At 46.1% G+C, this 16,482-nt stretch overlaps 1 protein-coding gene across 1 annotated transcript in view; it reads right to left on the minus strand.

Moving 5' to 3' along the window:
• Positions 1 to 628: 628 nt before the first annotated feature.
• bmpr2b (bone morphogenetic protein receptor, type II b (serine/threonine kinase)) overlaps positions 629 to 16,482 on the minus strand; it is a 121,687-nt gene continuing 105,833 nt past the window's right edge. The window contains exons 11-13 of the mRNA XM_045213046.1: positions 9,275 to 9,849; positions 8,101 to 8,982; positions 629 to 1,130 (exon numbers count right to left, since the gene is read on the minus strand). Coding sequence (XP_045068981.1) covers positions 922 to 1,130; positions 8,101 to 8,982; positions 9,275 to 9,849 — 1,666 coding nt within the window. The 3' untranslated portion in view covers positions 629 to 921. The remainder of the gene's footprint in view (positions 1,131 to 8,100; positions 8,983 to 9,274; positions 9,850 to 16,482) is intronic.

A 16,482-nucleotide genomic window follows, 5' to 3' on the forward strand; every position in this document is an offset into this window, starting at 1 on the left:
ATTTGGGCTGCAATTTCTAAGGCTGGTAACTCTAATGAATTTATCCTCTGCAGCAGAGGTAACTCTGGGTCTTCCATTCCTGTGGTCGGTCCTCATGAGAGCCAGTTTCATCATAGCAGTTGATGGTTTTTGCGACTGCACTTGAAGAAACTTTCAAAGTTTTTGAAATGTTCCGTATTGACTGACCTTCATGTCTTAAAGTCATGATGGACTGTTGTTTCTCTTTGCTTATTTGAGCTGTTCTTGCCATAATATGGACTTGGTCTTTTACCAAATAGGGCTATCTTCTGTATACCCCCCTACCTTGTCACAACACAACCGATTGGCTCAAACGCATTAAGGAAAGAAATTCCACAAATTAACTTTTAAGAAGGCACACCTGTTAATGGAAATGCATTCCAGGTGACTACCTCATGAAGCTTGTTGAGAGAATGCCAAGAGTGTGCACAGCTGTCATCTAGACAAAGGGTGGCTATTTGAAGAATCTCAAATATAAAATATATTTTGATTTGTTTAACACTTTTTTGGTTACTACATGATTCCATATGTGTTATTTCATAGTGTTGATGTCTTCACTATTATTCTACAATGTATAAAATAGTAAAAATAAAGAAAAACCCTTGAATGAGTCGGTGTTCTAAAGCTTTTGAATAGGGTGCCATTACAGACACATCCATAGCCTAAGGAGGCCACACCCTCCTCAATGTGTTCACAAAAATCAAACGTAGCCAGCGTGATGAAAAAAGTAGCCAGCTATGGAGGGTTAGAGCAAAACATTCAGCCCTACAAAATCACATTTGGTGGCATCTGATACACCCCAATTTGTTAAAGTCATTGAAGTAGCCGGCCCGAATAAAGGTTAGTAGTCAGCTGGGTGTAGTTGGCCCACCTGTTACCACACCCTCCACTAGGGGTCAGGGTTCACAGGCAGGTCATGGTGGCGGCAGCGGCGGTAGCCCCGCCCCCCACCAGGTAGACGGCAGTTCCGTTGTTGTTTACCTCTCTGCCCTGCGTATCCGTGGAGACCACCCAGGTGGAGGGACGCCACCTCTTCAGGCAGTACGGTGTCTTGACACGACGCTTGATCTTCTCACCTGACCCTCCCTGGCCGTCCAGTGACGAGCCATCACCTGGGAGGAGACAGACAAACCTGAGTCACAAACACTGATCAAGATTGTTAAATGTTTTACATTTGAGTCATTTAGCAGATGTTATTTTTTATTTTATTTCACGTTTATTTAACCAGGTAAGCCAGTTGAGAACAAGTTCTCATTTACAACTGCGACCTGGCCAAGATAAAGCAAAGCAGTGCGATAAAAACAACAACACAGAGTTACATATGGGGTAAAACAAAACAAAGTCAAAAATACAACAGAAAATATATATACAGTGTGTGCAAATGTAGTAAGTTATGGAGGTAAGGCAATAAATAGGCCATAGTGCAAAAATAGTTACAATTTCGTATTAACACTGGAATGATAGATGTGCAAGAGATGATGTGCAAATAGAGATACTGGAATGCAAATGAGCAAAATAAATAACAATATGGGGATGAGGTAGTTGGGTGGGCTAATTTCAGATGGGCTGTGTACAGGTGCAGTGATCGGTAAGCTGCTCTGACAACTGATGCTTAAAGTTAGTGAGGGAGATAAGAGTCTCCAGCTTCAGAGATTTTTATGCAGTTCGTTCCAGTCATTGGCAGCAGAGAACTGGAAGGAATGGCGGCCAAACGAGGTGTTGGCTTTGGGGATGACCAGTGAGATATACCTGCTGGAGCGCAGACTACGGGTGGGTGTTGCTATGATGACCAGTGAGCTAAGGTAAGACGGGGATTTGCCTAGCAGTGATTTATAGATGACCTGGAGCCAGTGGGTTTGGCGACGAATATGTAGTGAGGGCCAGCCAACAAGAGCGTACAGGTCACAATGGTGGGTAATATATGGGGCTTTGGTGACAAAACCGATGGCACTGTGATAGACTACATCCAATTTGCTGAGTAGAGTGTTGGAGGCTATTTTGTAAATGACATCGCCGAAGTCAAGGATCGGTAGGATAGTCAGTTTTACGAGGGCATGTTTGGCAGCATGAGTGAAGGAGGCTTTGTTGCGAAATAGGAAGCCGATTCTAGATCTAACTTATGATTGGAGATGCTTAATGTGAGTCTGGAAGGAGAGTTTACAGTCTAACCAGACACCTAGGTATTTGTAGTTGTCCAGATACTCTAGGTCAGACCCGCCGAGAGTAGTGATTCTAGTCGGGTGGGCGGGTGCAAGCAGTGTTCGGTTGAAGAGCATGCATTTAGTTTTACTAGTGTTTAAGAGCTGTTGGAGGCTACGGAAGGAGTGTTGTATGGCGTTGAAGCTCGTTTGGTTTGTTAACACAGTGTCCAATGAAGGGCCAGATGTATACAAAATGGTGTCGTCCGCATAGAGGTGGATCCGAGCTTCACCAGCAGCAAGAGCGACATCATTGATATACACAGAGAATAGAGTCGGCCCGAGAATTGAACCCTGTGGCACCCCCATAGAGACTGCCAGAGGTCCAGACAACAGGCCCTCCGATTTGACACACTGAACTCTATCTGAGAAGTAGTTGGTGAACCAGGCGAGGCAGTCATTTGAGAAACCAAGGCTATTTAGTCTGGCAATAAGAATGCGGTGGTTGACAGAGTCGAAAGCCTTGGCCAGGTCGATGAAGACGACTGCGCAGTACTGTCTTTTATCGATCGCGGTTATAATATCGTTTAGGACCTTGAGCGTGGCTGAGGTGCACCCATGACCAGCTCGGAAACCGGATTGCATAGCGGAGAAGGTACGGTGGGATTCGAAATGGTCGGTGATCTGTTTGTTAACCTGGCTTTCAAAAACTTTTGAAAGGCAGGGCAGGATGGATATAGGTCTGTAACAGTTTGGATCTAGAGTGTCAACCCCTTTGAAGAGGGGGATGACCGCGGCAGCTTTCCAATCTCTGGGGATCTCAGACGTTACGAAAGAGAGGTTGAACAGGCTAGAAATAAGGGTTGCAACAATTTTGGCGGCTAATTTTAGAAAGAAAGGGTCCAGATTGTCTAGCCCAGCTGATTTGTAGGGGCCCAGATTTTTCAGCTCTTTCAGAACATCAGCTGTCTGAATTTGTGTGAAGGAGAAGCGGGGGGCATGGGCAAGTTGCAGCGGAGGGTGCAGAGCTGGTGGCCAGGGTAGTGGTAGCCAGGTGGAAAGCATGGCCAGCCGTAGCAAAATGCTTGTTAAAATTCTCGATTATTGTAGATTTATCGGTGGTGACAGTGTTTCCTAGCCTCAGTGCAGTGGGCAGTTGGGAGGAGGTGCTATTATTTTCCATGGACTTTACAGTGTCCCTGCTACATGATGCAAATTTCTGTTTGAAAAAGCTAGCCTTTGCTTTCCTAACTGATTGTGTATATTGGTTCCTGACTTCCCTGAAAAGTTGCATATCGCGGGGACTGTTCGATGCTGATTGCAGTACGCCACAGGATGTTTTTGTGCTGGTCAAGGGCAGTCAAGTCTGAGGAGAACCAGGGGCTATATCTGTTCTTAGTTCTGCATTTTTTGAATGGGGCATGCTTATTTAAGATTGAGAGGAAAGCACTTTTAAAGAACAACCAGGCATCCTCTACTGACGGAATGAGGTCAATATCCATCCAGGATACCCGGGCCAGGTCAATTAGAAAGGCCTGCTCGCTAAAGTGTTTTAGGGAGCGTTTGACAGTGATGAGGGGTGGTCGTTTGACCGCGGACCCATTACGGACACAGGCAATAAGGCAGTGATCGCTGAGATCCTGGTTGAAGACAGCGGAGGTGTATTTAGAGGGTAAATTTGTCAGGATGATATCTATGAGGGTGCCCATGTTTACAGATTTAGGGTTGTACCTGGTAGGTTCGTTGATAATTTGTGTGAGATTGAGGGCATCTAGTTTAGATTGTAGGTTGGCCGGGGTGTTAAGCATATCCCAGTTTAGGTCACCAAGCAGTACGAACTCTGAGGATAGATGGGGGGCAATCAGTTCACATATGGTGTCCAGGGCACAGCTCAGGGCTGAGGGGGGTCTGTAGCAAGCGGCAACAGTGAGAGACTTATTTCTGGAAAGGTGGATTTTTAGAAGTAGAAGCTCAAACTGTTTGAGCACAGACCTGGATAGTATGATAGAGCTCTGCAGGCTATCTCTACAGTAGATTGCAACTCCGCCTCCTTTGGCAGTTCTATCGAGACGGAAAATGTTGTAGTTGGGGATGGACATTTCTGTATCTTTGGTGGCCTTCCTAAGCCAGGATTCAGACACTGCTAGAACATCAGGGTTGGCAGAGTGTGCTAACGCAGTGAATAACTCAAACTTAGGGAGGAGGCTTCGGATGTTAACGTGCAAGAAACCAAGGCTTTTACGGTTACAGAAGTCAACAAATGATAACGCCTGGGGAGTAGGAGTGATACTGGGGGCTACAGGGCCTGGGTTAGCCTCTACATCACCAGAGGAACAGAGGAGGAGTAGAATAAGGATACGGCTAAAGGCTTTAAGAACTGGTCTTCTAGTGCGTTGGGTACAGAGAATAAAAGGGGCAGATTTCCGGGCGTTGTAGAATAGATTCAGGGCATTATGTACAGACAAGGATATGGAAGGATATGAGTACAGTGGAGGTAAACCTAAGCGTTGGGTAACAATGAAAGAGATAGCATCACTGGAGGCACCGATTGATTGGTCTCCGCGTGTATTGTGATGGGACAAAGGAGCTATCTAAGGCAGGTTGAGCTGTACTGGGGGATCTACAGTGAAATAGTACAATAAGAAATAACCAAAACAGCAATAAGCAAAGCATATTGACATGGGAGAGAGGCATAAAGCAATCACAGGTGTTATTCGAGAGAGCTAAGACAACAGCTGGTAATGACGACAAAGTTTGGGCTGAGGCTAAACATAAACAGGATGTGGTACCGTAAAAAGGAACAGTCCAGCAGGCATCAGCTGTATAGCTGAGTTATCATAAGGTCCGGTGAACAGCAATAAGAGAGTTCGGAGGTAGTTCGGGGGCTGTTAAAGCACTAGCGAGCAAGAGGCCACGGCTAGCGTGTGCTAGCGGGCCGGGGCTAGCAGATGGATCTTCGTGGTCGACGTCGTAACGGGAAACCTGTTGTAATCACATCCGACGATTTCGTCAGCAGACCAGTCGTGTTGGATCGGCGGGGCTCCGTGTCAACACTAGGAGGTCCCGTCCGGTTGACAGAGAGGTAGATAGCTGGGAGAAGGGCCTGGCTCACGGCTAGCTCGAGGCTGATTAGCCAACAACAACGTCCATTTGATTGCAGCTATCTAGCTACGATGATCCGTTGTTAAAGGTCCAGTGAATCAGTGATTCCGGCAGAAAAACCGATATGTTCTGGGTCGATAACGCGCTGTGCAGACAGTGCAGACTGGCGGATAATAGTCCAGGCTAGAGCTGGCTGGTAGGTAGTGCAGGCCACAGACAATGGTGAGAAACCGCTAGCGGTGGCTAATGGCAAGTAGCTAGTTAGCTGGCTACTCCCGTCCGGTAGACAGAGAGGTAGATAGCCGGGATATAGGCCTGGCTCAAGGCTAACTGGTGCTTGCTTCAGGGGCAGTGGTGATTAGCCAAACAGCAACATCCAATTCGGTTGCGGCTAGCTAGTTGCGATCCGGTATTAATGTCCAGTGATTCAGTTATTCCGGCAGAAAATCTGATGTTCTGGGTGAAAACCGCTAACGGTGGCTAATAGCAAGTACCTAGTTAGCTGGCTAGCTGGTATCAACTGGAGATTCTAGGTAAAAGGTAAGTCAATAATAGAATCCGTTCCACATTGAGTGAGGCGGGTTGCAGGAAAGTATATTTTGTAGAAGGATGAAAAGTGTGATAGGGAAATATGTACGAAGAAATACAAAAAAACACAAAAAACAGGCTATTTACACAGACACACAACAAAGAACACAACTGCACTGCTATGCTCTTGTCCAGAGCGACTTCCAGTTAGTGCATTCATCTTAAGATAGCTAGATGGGACCACCACATATCAATCATAGTAATGTTTCCTCAATAAAGTAGCTATCAGCAGAGTCCGAGCTAGTAAAGGGGGGGGGGTAATTATGTTGGCAAAGGAGAAATGCTCACTAACAGGGATGTAAAATAATTTGTACACCAAATTTTAGAGAAATAAGCTTTTTGTGCATATGGAAAATGTATGGGATCTTTTATTTTAGCTCACGAAACATGGGACCAACACTTTATATGTTGCGTTTATATTTTTGTTCAGTATAGGTTACCTGGCTTTCTAAATTCCAAAATAATAATTTAGACAAAGTGGATAACAGAGAAACTTCCTACCGTTTACCCTCACTTCCTGGACAGACCAGAGCCTTAAATATGCAGTTTTAGAAACCGTTCTTCGTCCTGTCAGCATTACATGACAATGCAGGCATTTTGATAATGCACAGGTCTGTGGGCCAGAAGGTTGAGAGTTCATACATTTTGTATTTTGTATTGATTGCTGTTTTGTTTTACGTTGTATTGGTTATTGTATAGTTTTGATCAGGGCACCTTTTCCCTCCCTTCACTACCTCTGACTCTGCTGATAGCTACTTTAAGGAAAAATGTACTTACTTTGACTGTGATATGTGGTTGTCACACTTAACTATCTTAAGATGAACGCACTAACTGTATGTCGCTCTGGATAAGAGCGTCTACCAAATGACTAAAATGTAAAAATGTAAAATGTGTTACGGCTGAGCTTCCTTTCTTCCCAAAGCCTTGGCATCCACACAGTGTTTGCTGTGTTATGGGTGAGCTTCCTTTCTTCCCAAAGCCTTGGCATGCACACACAGTGTTTGCTGTGTTACGGCTGAGCTTCCTTTCTTCCCAAAGCCTTGGCATCCACACAGTGTTTGCTGTGTTACGGGTGAGCTTCCTTTCTGGCTATTATGTCAGTCAAGGATACACAACCATGCATTACTGGAGCCAAGCCCTCTTATGGATCACATTATCTAGTCTACACTTTATTTTATTAGTCAGCATAGTCACTCAAACACATTAATACAAATACATCTAGAACATTCCTCTAGGGACCGTACTCAACACTCAGCTGTGACTGATGTGACTATGCAGGAGAAACATACGTCAGAGAGAGAGAGAGAGAGTGTTAAGGAGAGGCAGAGAGAAGCGATATAAAGAAAGAAAGAAAGAGAGAAAGAAAGAAAGAAAGAGGGGGTGGACTGAGGTAGAGAGAGACAGAGAGAGTAAAGGAGAGGTAGAGAGAAGGGTGGACTGAGGTAGAGAGAGACAGAGAGAGTAAAGGAGAGGTAGAGAGAAGGGTGGACTGAGGTAGAGAGAGACAGAGAGAGTAAAGGAGAGGTAGAGAGAAGGGTGGACTGAGGTAGAGAGAGACAGAGAGAGTAAAGGAGAGGCAGAGAGAAGGGTGGACTGAGGTAGAGAGAGACAGAGAGAGTAAAGGAGAGGTAGAGAGAAGGGTGGACTGAGGTAGAGAGAGACAGAGAGAGTAAAGGAGAGGTAGAGAGAAGGGTGGACTGAGGTAGAGAGAGAGTGAGAGAGTAAAGGAGAGGTAGAGAGAAGGGTGGACTGAGGTAGAGAGAGAGTGAGAGAGTAAAGGAGAGGTAGAGAGAAGGGTGGACTGAGGTAGAGAGAGAGTGAGAGAGTAAAGGAGAGGCAGAGAGAAGGGTGGACTGAGGTAGAGAGAGACAGAGAGAGTAAAGGAGAGGTAGAGAGAAGGGTGGACTGAGGTAGAGAGAGAGTGAGAGAGTAAAGGAGAGGTAGAGAGAAGGGTGGACTGAGGTAGAGAGAGAGTGAGAGAGTAAAGGAGAGGCAGAGAGAAGGGTGGACTGAGGTAGAGAGAGACAGAGAGAGTAAAGGAGAGGTAGAGAGAAGGGTGGACTGAGGTAGAGAGAGACAGAGAGAGTAAAGGAGAGGTAGAGAGAAGGGTGGACTGAGGTAGAGAGAGACAGAGAGAGTAAAGGAGAGGTAGAGAGAAGGGTGGACTGAGGTAGAGAGAGACAGAGAGAGTAAAGGAGAGGTAGAGAGAAGGGTGGACTGAGGTAGAGAGAAGTGCGGTGTGTTATTTTCTCACCTGAAGAGCTGTTGTGTGAAGAGGAGGAGGCAGACAGGTCCAGGGAGCAGGGCCTCTCAGGTCTTCTGGGTTTGGGCTGTCTGAGGGCCGCTGGGGCTGAGGCTGGGGCTGGGGCTGGGGCTGCGGCTGGGGCTGGGGCTGCGGCTGGGGCTGGTAGTTGGGCAGTGACATTGAGAGGGGCTGTGCTAGGTACAGAGACAGGTATAGGTGTGGGGACAACGGTAAGGGGTTCAGGCTGTCCCTCTACAGATGGACATGTGCTCCCTCTAGCCAGACCCATCACCAGGCTGTTGTTGTTGTTGTTGTTGGTGTTGGTGCGTCCCGCCAGGTGATTGGTTGGTCTCTGGTCACATGGGGCGGGCTGCTCTCTCCTTAGCAGCGGTTCATGTTCATCAGGACTGGAGTTGATGTTGATGTTGAGTCTACTGTCCTCTCCACTGAGCTGAGTCTGTAACAGGGGCGTTGCTCCGCCCAACTCCCCATGAGGGCCCGCTGGATTGGTAGTCCCGTAAGGAGCCCCGCCTCCAGATGAAGAGGCCACGTTCAGGTAACCGTTGATGACCACAACGCCTACGCTGCTCCGCACCCCGTTGCCCACGGCCGTTAGCCCGTTGTTGGTAACGTTAACAAGGCGTGGCTCTGCTGCCGGGGCGACCGTGTTCATCTTGGCCACGCCCATCTCTACCTGCTTCAGGTTGGACCTGTGTTTCCCAGACTTCAGCCTGGAGGAACCAGACCCCTGCTTGTCCTTGGTGTTGAGTGGGAGGCTGCTTGGCCGCTTGGGGAGGTTCTGCTGTTTGGGCAGGGGGAACACAGTAGCTGGAGGGTCCCCCATCCCACTGGCCCCGGTCCCAGACCCTCCCCGGGCCCCGGTCCCAGACCCTCCCCGGGCCCCGGTCCCAGACCCTCCCCGGGCCCCAGCCCCGGCCCCAGACCCTCCCCGGGCCCCAGCCCCGGTCCCAGACCCTCCCGGGCCCCAGCCCCGGTCCCAGACCCTCCCGGGCCCCAGCCCCGGTCCCAGACCCTCCCCGGGCCCCAGCCCCGGTCCCAGACCCTCCCCGGGCCCCAGCCCCGGTCCCAGACCCTCCCCGGGCCCCAGCCCCGGCCCCAGACCCTCCCCGGGCCCCAGCCCCGGTCCCAGACCCTCCCCGGGCCCCAGCCCCGGCCCCAGCGCCCGTCACCTCCGCAGCCAGCTTGATGAGGGGGTAGAGCAGGGAGGAAGACCTACAGCTGAGGGGGTCTGGAGCAGAGAACTGTTTCTGGCTGTGCTCCATTAGGTTCTCATCAGACGACTCCTTCAGGTTCTTGTCGACCTCTTTAGGGTCCAGCTTGGTCGTCTCTAGGTCCTCCTGGGTCAGCTGCAGACACACCGGCACCACCAGCCCCAGCACAGCGCCACCTAGTGGGCCGGATGAGTCCTCCCCTTGACCCGACTCAGAGATGGTGGTCATGACGGTGTTGGGTGTCAGCCCCGTGTTGCTGGAGAGGCTGGCTCCGCTGCTCTCCGGGCTGGGCAGACGGGCCTGCGCCTGCTGACGCTCGGCGTTGATGGAGTTTCGGTTCTTCTCTGGGCCTGCGGGGGCACTGCTGGTTCCCCCCAGGACGCCGACGGAGGAGGTCCCCGACACGGAGGTCCCCCCCCCGGGGAGGTTCTTCACCATGTGGCCCTCGTGGTCCTCGATGTAGGAGGAGGAGGAGTAGTCGGGGTAGGGGCTGACTTTAGGGGCCCTGCGGCTGTGGGACAGGTTCCTGTAGGGAGCAGATAGTATAGTTACATAGGCCAGATTAGATAGTATTAAAACTGATGTCATGTCAATCTCCAGATCTCAACCCCATAGAAAATCTTTGGAGGGAGTTGAAAGTCCGTGTTGCCCAGCGACAGCCCCAAAACATCACTGCTCTAGAGGAGATCTGCATGGAGGAATGGGCCAAAATACCAGCAACAGTGTGTGAAAACCTTGTGAAGACTTACAGAAAACGTTTGACCTGTGTCATTGCCAACAAAGGGTATATAACAAAGTATTGAGAAACTTTTGTTATTGACCAAATACTTATTTTCCACCATAATTTGCAAATAAATTCATAAAAAATCCTACAATGTGATTTTCTGGATTTTTTTTCTCATTTTGTCTGTCATAGTTGACGTGTACCTATGATAAAAATTACAGGCCTCTCTCATCTTTTTAAGTGGGAGAACTTGCACAATTGGTGGCTGACTAAATACTTCCCCCCCCCCACTGTATATAGGCCAGATTAGATAGTATTAAAACTGATGTCATGTCAATCTGCACCATAACAGACCAAACATTACATGACAGGGCCAAACCTTTCACCCATATTTAATAGGAAAGAACATAGTGACTCAACCTACTTGCTTGATTGACTCAAGGTGGTGTGCGCCGATACTAAGACGGTTTTTAATTGTCGTCACATACAACGGATAGGTGCAGTGTTGTTCTACAGGGTCAGCCATAGTAGTATGATAGGTGCAGTGTAATGTGTTGTTCTACAGGGTCAGCCATAGTAGTATGATAGGTCCAGTGTAATGTGTTGTTTTAAAGGGTCAGCCATAGTAGTATGATAGGTCCAGTGTAATGTGTTGTTTTACAGGGTCAGCCATAGTAGTATGATAGGTGCAGTGTAATGTGTTGTTTTACAGGGTCAGCCATAGTAGTATGATAGGTGCAGTGTAATGTGTTGTTCTACAGGGCCAGCCATAGTAGTATGATAGGTCCAGTGTAATGTGTTGTTTTACAGGGTCAGCCATAGTAGTATGATAGGTCCAGTGTAATGTGTTGTTTTACAGGGTCAGCCATAGTAGTATGATAGGTCCAGTGTAATGTGTTGTTTTACAGGGTCAGCCATAGTAGTATGATAGGTGCAGTGTAATGTGTTGTTTCACAGGGTCAGCCATAGTAGTATGATAGGTGCAGTGTAATGTGTTGTTTTACAGGGTCAGCCATAGTAGTATGATAGGTCCAGTGTAATGTGTTGTTTTACAGGGTCAGCCATAGTAGTATGATAGGTGCAGTGTAATGTGTTGTTTTACAGGGTCAGCCATAGTAGTATGATAGGTCCAGTGTAATGTGTTGTTTTACAGGGTCAGCCATAGTAGTATGATAGGTCCAGTGTAATGTGTTGTTTTACAGGGTCAGCCATAGTAGTATGATAGGTCCAGTGTAATGTGTTGTTTTACAGGGTCAGCCATAGTAGTATGATATGTCCAGTGTAATGTGTTGTTTTACAGGGTCAGCCATAGTAGTATGATAGGTGCAGTGTAATGTGTTGTTTCACAGGGTCAGCCATAGTAGTATGATAGGTGCAGTGTAATGTGTTGTTTTACAGGGTCAGCCATAGTAGTATGATAGGTCCAGTGTAATGTGTTGTTTTACAGGGTCAGCCATAGTAGTATGATAGGTGCAGTGTAATGTGTTGTTTTACAGGGTCAGCCATAGTAGTATGATAGGTCCAGTGTAATGTGTTGTTTTACAGGGTCAGCCATAGTAGTATGATAGGTCCAGTGTAATGTGTTGTTTTACAGGGTCAGCCATAGTAGTATGATAGGTCCAGTGTAATGTGTTGTTCTACAGGGTCAGCCATAGTAGTATGATAGGTCCAGTGTCATGTGTTGTTTTACAGGGTCAGCCATAGTAGTATGATAGGTCCAGTGTCATGTGTTGTTTTACAGGGTCAGCCATAGTAGTATGATAGGTGCAGTGTAATGTGTTGTTCTACAGGGTCAGCCATAGTAGTATGATAGGTGCAGAGAAATGTGTTGTTTTACAGGGTCAGCCATAGTAGTATGATAGGTGCAGTGTAATGTGTTGTTTTACAGGGTCAGCCATAGTAGTATGATAGGTCCAGTGTAATGTGTTGTTTTACAGGGTCAGCCATAGTAGTATGATAGGTGCAGTGTAATGTGTTGTTTTACAGGGTCAGCCATAGTAGTATGATAGGTCCAGTGTAATGTGTTGTTTTACAGGGTCAGCCATAGTAGTATGATAGGTCCAGTGTAATGTGTTGTTCTACAGGGTCAGCCATAGTAGTATGATAGGTCCAGTGTAATGTGTTGTTTTACAGGGTCAGCCATAGTAGTATGATAGGTGCAGTGCAATGTGTTGTTCTACAGGGTCAGCCATAGTAGTATGATAGGTGCAGAGAAATGTGTTGTTTTACAGGGTCAGCCATAGTAGTATGATAGGTGCAGTGTAATGTGTTGTTTTACAGGGTCAGCCATAGTAGTATGATAGGTCCAGTGTAATGTGTTGTTTTACAGGGTCAGCCATAGTAGTATGATAGGTGCAGAGAAATGTGTTGTTCTACAGGGTCAGCCATAGTAGTATGATAGGTACAGTGTAATGTGTTGTTCTACAGGGTCAGCCATAGTAGTATGATAGGTGCAGTGTAATGTGTTGTTTTACAGGGTCAGCCATAGTAGTATGATAGGTGCAGAGAAATGTGTTGTTTCACAGGGTCAGCCATAGTAGTATGATAGGTGCAGAGAAATGTGTTGTTCTACAGGGTCAGCCATAGTAGTATGATAGGTGCAGAGAAATGTGTTGTTTTACAGGGTCAGCCATAGTAGTATGATAGGTGCAGTGTAATGTGTTGTTTTACAGGGTCAGCCATAGTAGTATGATAGGTGCAGTGTAATGTGTTGTTTTACAGGGTCAGCCATAGTAGTATGATAGGTGCAGAGAAATGTGTTGTTTCACAGGGTCAGCCATAGTAGTATGATAGGTGCAGAGAAATGTGTTGTTCTACAGGGTCAGCCATAGTAGTATGATAGGTCCAGTGTAATGTGTTGTTTTACAGGGTCAGCCATAGTAGTATGATAGGTCCAGTGTAATGTGTTGTTTTACAGGGTCAGCCATAGTAGTATGATAGGTCCAGTGTAATGTGTTGTTTTACAGGGTCAGCCATAGTAGTATGATAGGTCCAGTGTAATGTGTTGTTTTACAGGGTCAGCCATAGTAGTATGATAGGTCCAGTGTAATGTGTTGTTTCACAGGGTCAGCCATAGTAGTATGATAGGTGCAGAGAAATGTGCTGTTTTACAGGGTCAGCCATAGTAGTATGATAGGTGCAGTGTAATGTGTTGTTTTACAGGGTCAGCCATAGTAGTATGATAGGTGCAGTGTAATGTGTTGTTTCACAGGGTCAGCCATAGTAGTATGATAGGTCCAGTGTAATGTGTTGTTTCACAGGGTCAGCCATAGTAGTATGATAGGTCCAGTGTAATGTGTTGTTTTACAGGGTCAGCCATAGTAGTATGATAGGTGCAGTGTAATGTGTTGTTTTACAGGGTCAGCCATAGTAGTATGATAGGTCCAGTGTAATGTGTTGTTCTACAGGGTCAGCCATAGTAGTATGATAGGTCCAGTGTAATGTGTTGTTTTACAGGGTCAGCCATAGTAGTATGATAGGTGCAGTGTAATGTGTTGTTCTACAGGGTCAGCCATAGTAGTATGATAGGTGCAGTGTAATGTGTTGTTTTACAGGGTCAGCCATAGTAGTATGATAGGTCCAGTGTAATGTGTTGTTTCACAGGGTCAGCAATAGTAGTATGATAGGTCCAGTGTAATGTGTTGTTTCACAGGGTCAGCCATAGTAGTATGATAGGTCCAGTGTAATGTGTTGTTTTACAGGGTCAGCCATAGTAGTATGATAGGTGCAGTGTAATGTGTTGTTTTACAGGGTCAGCCATAGTAGTATGATAGGTCCAGTGTAATGTGTTGTTCTACAGGGTCAGCCATAGTAGTATGATAGGTCCAGTGTAATGTGTTGTTTTACAGGGTCAGCCATAGTAGTATGATAGGTGCAGTGCAATGTGTTGTTCTACAGGGTCAGCCATAGTAGTATGATAGGTGCAGAGAAATGTGTTGTTTTACAGGGTCAGCCATAGTAGTATGATAGGTGCAGTGTAATGTGTTGTTTTACAGGGTCAGCCATAGTAGTATGATAGGTCCAGTATAATGTGTTGTTCTACAGGGTCAGCCATAGTAGTATGATAGGTGCAGAGAAATGTGTTGTTTTACAGGGTCAGCCATAGTAGTATGATAGGTGCAGTGTAATGTGTTGTTCTACAGGGTCAGCCATAGTAGTATGATAGGTCCAGTGTAATGTGTTGTTTTACAGGGTCAGCCATAGTAGTATGATAGGTCCAGTGTAATGTGTTGTTTCACAGGGTCAGCCATAGTAGTATGATAGGTGCAGAGAAATGTGCTGTTTTACAGGGTCAGCCATAGTAGTATGATAGGTCCAGTGTAATGTGTTGTTTCACAGGGTCAGCCATAGTAGTATGATAGGTCCAGTGTAATGTGTTGTTTTACAGGGTCAGCCATTGTAGTATGATAGGTGCAGTGTAATGTGTTGTTTTACAGGGTCAGCCATAGTAGTATGATAGGTCCAGTGTAATGTGTTGTTCTACAGGGTCAGCCATAGTAGTATGATAGGTCCAGTGTAATGTGTTGTTTTACAGGGTCAGCCATAGTAGTATGATAGGTGCAGTGTAATGTGTTGTTCTACAGGGTCAGCCATAGTAGTATGATAGGTGCAGAGAAATGTGTTGTTTTACAGGGTCAGCCATAGTAGTATGATAGGTGCAGTGTAATGTGTTGTTTTACAGGGTCAGCCATAGTAGTATGATAGGTCCAGTGTAATGTGTTGTTTTACAGGGTCAGCCATAGTAGTATGATAGGTCCAGTGTAATGTGTTGTTTTACAGGGTCAGCCATAGTAGTATGATAGGTCCAGTGTAATGTGTTGTTTTACAGGGTCAGCCATAGTAGTATGATAGGTGCAGTGCAATGTGTTGTTTTACAGGGTCAGCCATAGTAGTATGATAGGTCCAGTGTAATGTGTTGTTCTACAGGGTCAGCCATAGTAGTACGATAGGTGCAGTGTAATGTGTTGTTTTACAGGGTCAGCCATAGTAGTATGATAGGTGCAGTGTAATGTGTTGTTTTACAGGGTCAGCCATAGTAGTATGATAGGTCCAGTGTAATGTGTTGTTTTACAGGGTCAGCCATAGTAGTATGATAGGTCCAGTGTAATGTGTTGTTTTACAGGGTCAGCCATAGTAGTATGATAGGTGCAGTGCAATGTGTTGTTCTACAGGGTCAGCCATAGTAGTATGATAGGTGCAGAGAAATGTGTTGTTTTACAGGGTCAGCCATAGTAGTATGATAGGTGCAGTGTAATGTGTTGTTTTACAGGGTCAGCCATAGTAGTATGATAGGTGCAGTGTAATGTGTTGTTCTACAGGGTCAGCCATAGTAGTATGATAGGTCCAGTGTAATGTGTTGTTTTAAAGGGTCAGCCATAGTAGTATGATAGGTCCAGTGTAATGTGTTGTTTTACAGGGTCAGCCATAGTAGTATGATAGGTGCAGTGTAATGTGTTGTTTTACAGGGTCAGCCATAGTAGTATGATAGGTGCAGTGTAATGTGTTGTTCTACAGGGCCAGCCATAGTAGTATGATAGGTCCAGTGTAATGTGTTGTTTTACAGGGTCAGCCATAGTAGTATGATAGGTCCAGTGTAATGTGTTGTTTTACAGGGTCAGCCATAGTAGTATGATAGGTCCAGTGTAATGTGTTGTTTTACAGGGTCAGCCATAGTAGTATGATAGGTGCAGTGTAATGTGTTGTTTCACAGGGTCAGCCATAGTAGTATGATAGGTGCAGTGTAATGTGTTGTTTTACAGGGTCAGCCATAGTAGTATGATAGGTCCAGTGTAATGTGTTGTTTTACAGGGTCAGCCATAGTAGTATGATAGGTGCAGTGTAATGTGTTGTTTTACAGGGTCAGCCATAGTAGTATGATAGGTCCAGTGTAATGTGTTGTTTTACAGGGTCAGCCATAGTAGTATGATAGGTCCAGTGTAATGTGTTGTTTTACAGGGTCAGCCATAGTAGTATGATAGGTCCAGTGTAATGTGTTGTTTTACAGGGTCAGCCATAGTAGTATGATAGGTCCAGTGTAATGTGTTGTTTTACAGGGTCAGCCATAGTAGTATGATAGGTCCAGTGTAATGTGTTGTTTTACAGGGTCAGCCATAGTAGTATGATAGGTGCAGTGTAATGTGTTGTTTTACAGGGTCAGCCATAGTAGTATGATAGGTCCAGTGTAATGTGTTGTTTTACAGGGTCAGCCATAGTAGTATGATAGGTCCAGTGTAATGTGTTGTTTTACAGGGTCAGCCATAGTAGTATGATAGGTGCAGTGTAATGTGTTGTTTTACAGGGTCAGCCATAGTAGTATGATAGGTCCAGTGTAATGTGTTGTTTTACAGGGTCAGCCATAGTAGTATGATAGGTCCAGTGTAATGTGTTGTTCTACAGGGTCAGCCATAGTAGTATGATAGGTCCAGTGTAATGTGT

Source organism: Coregonus clupeaformis, unplaced genomic scaffold (genome assembly GCF_020615455.1).
Source record: "Coregonus clupeaformis isolate EN_2021a unplaced genomic scaffold, ASM2061545v1 scaf0075, whole genome shotgun sequence".
NCBI lineage: Eukaryota > Metazoa > Chordata > Actinopteri > Salmoniformes > Salmonidae > Coregonus > Coregonus clupeaformis.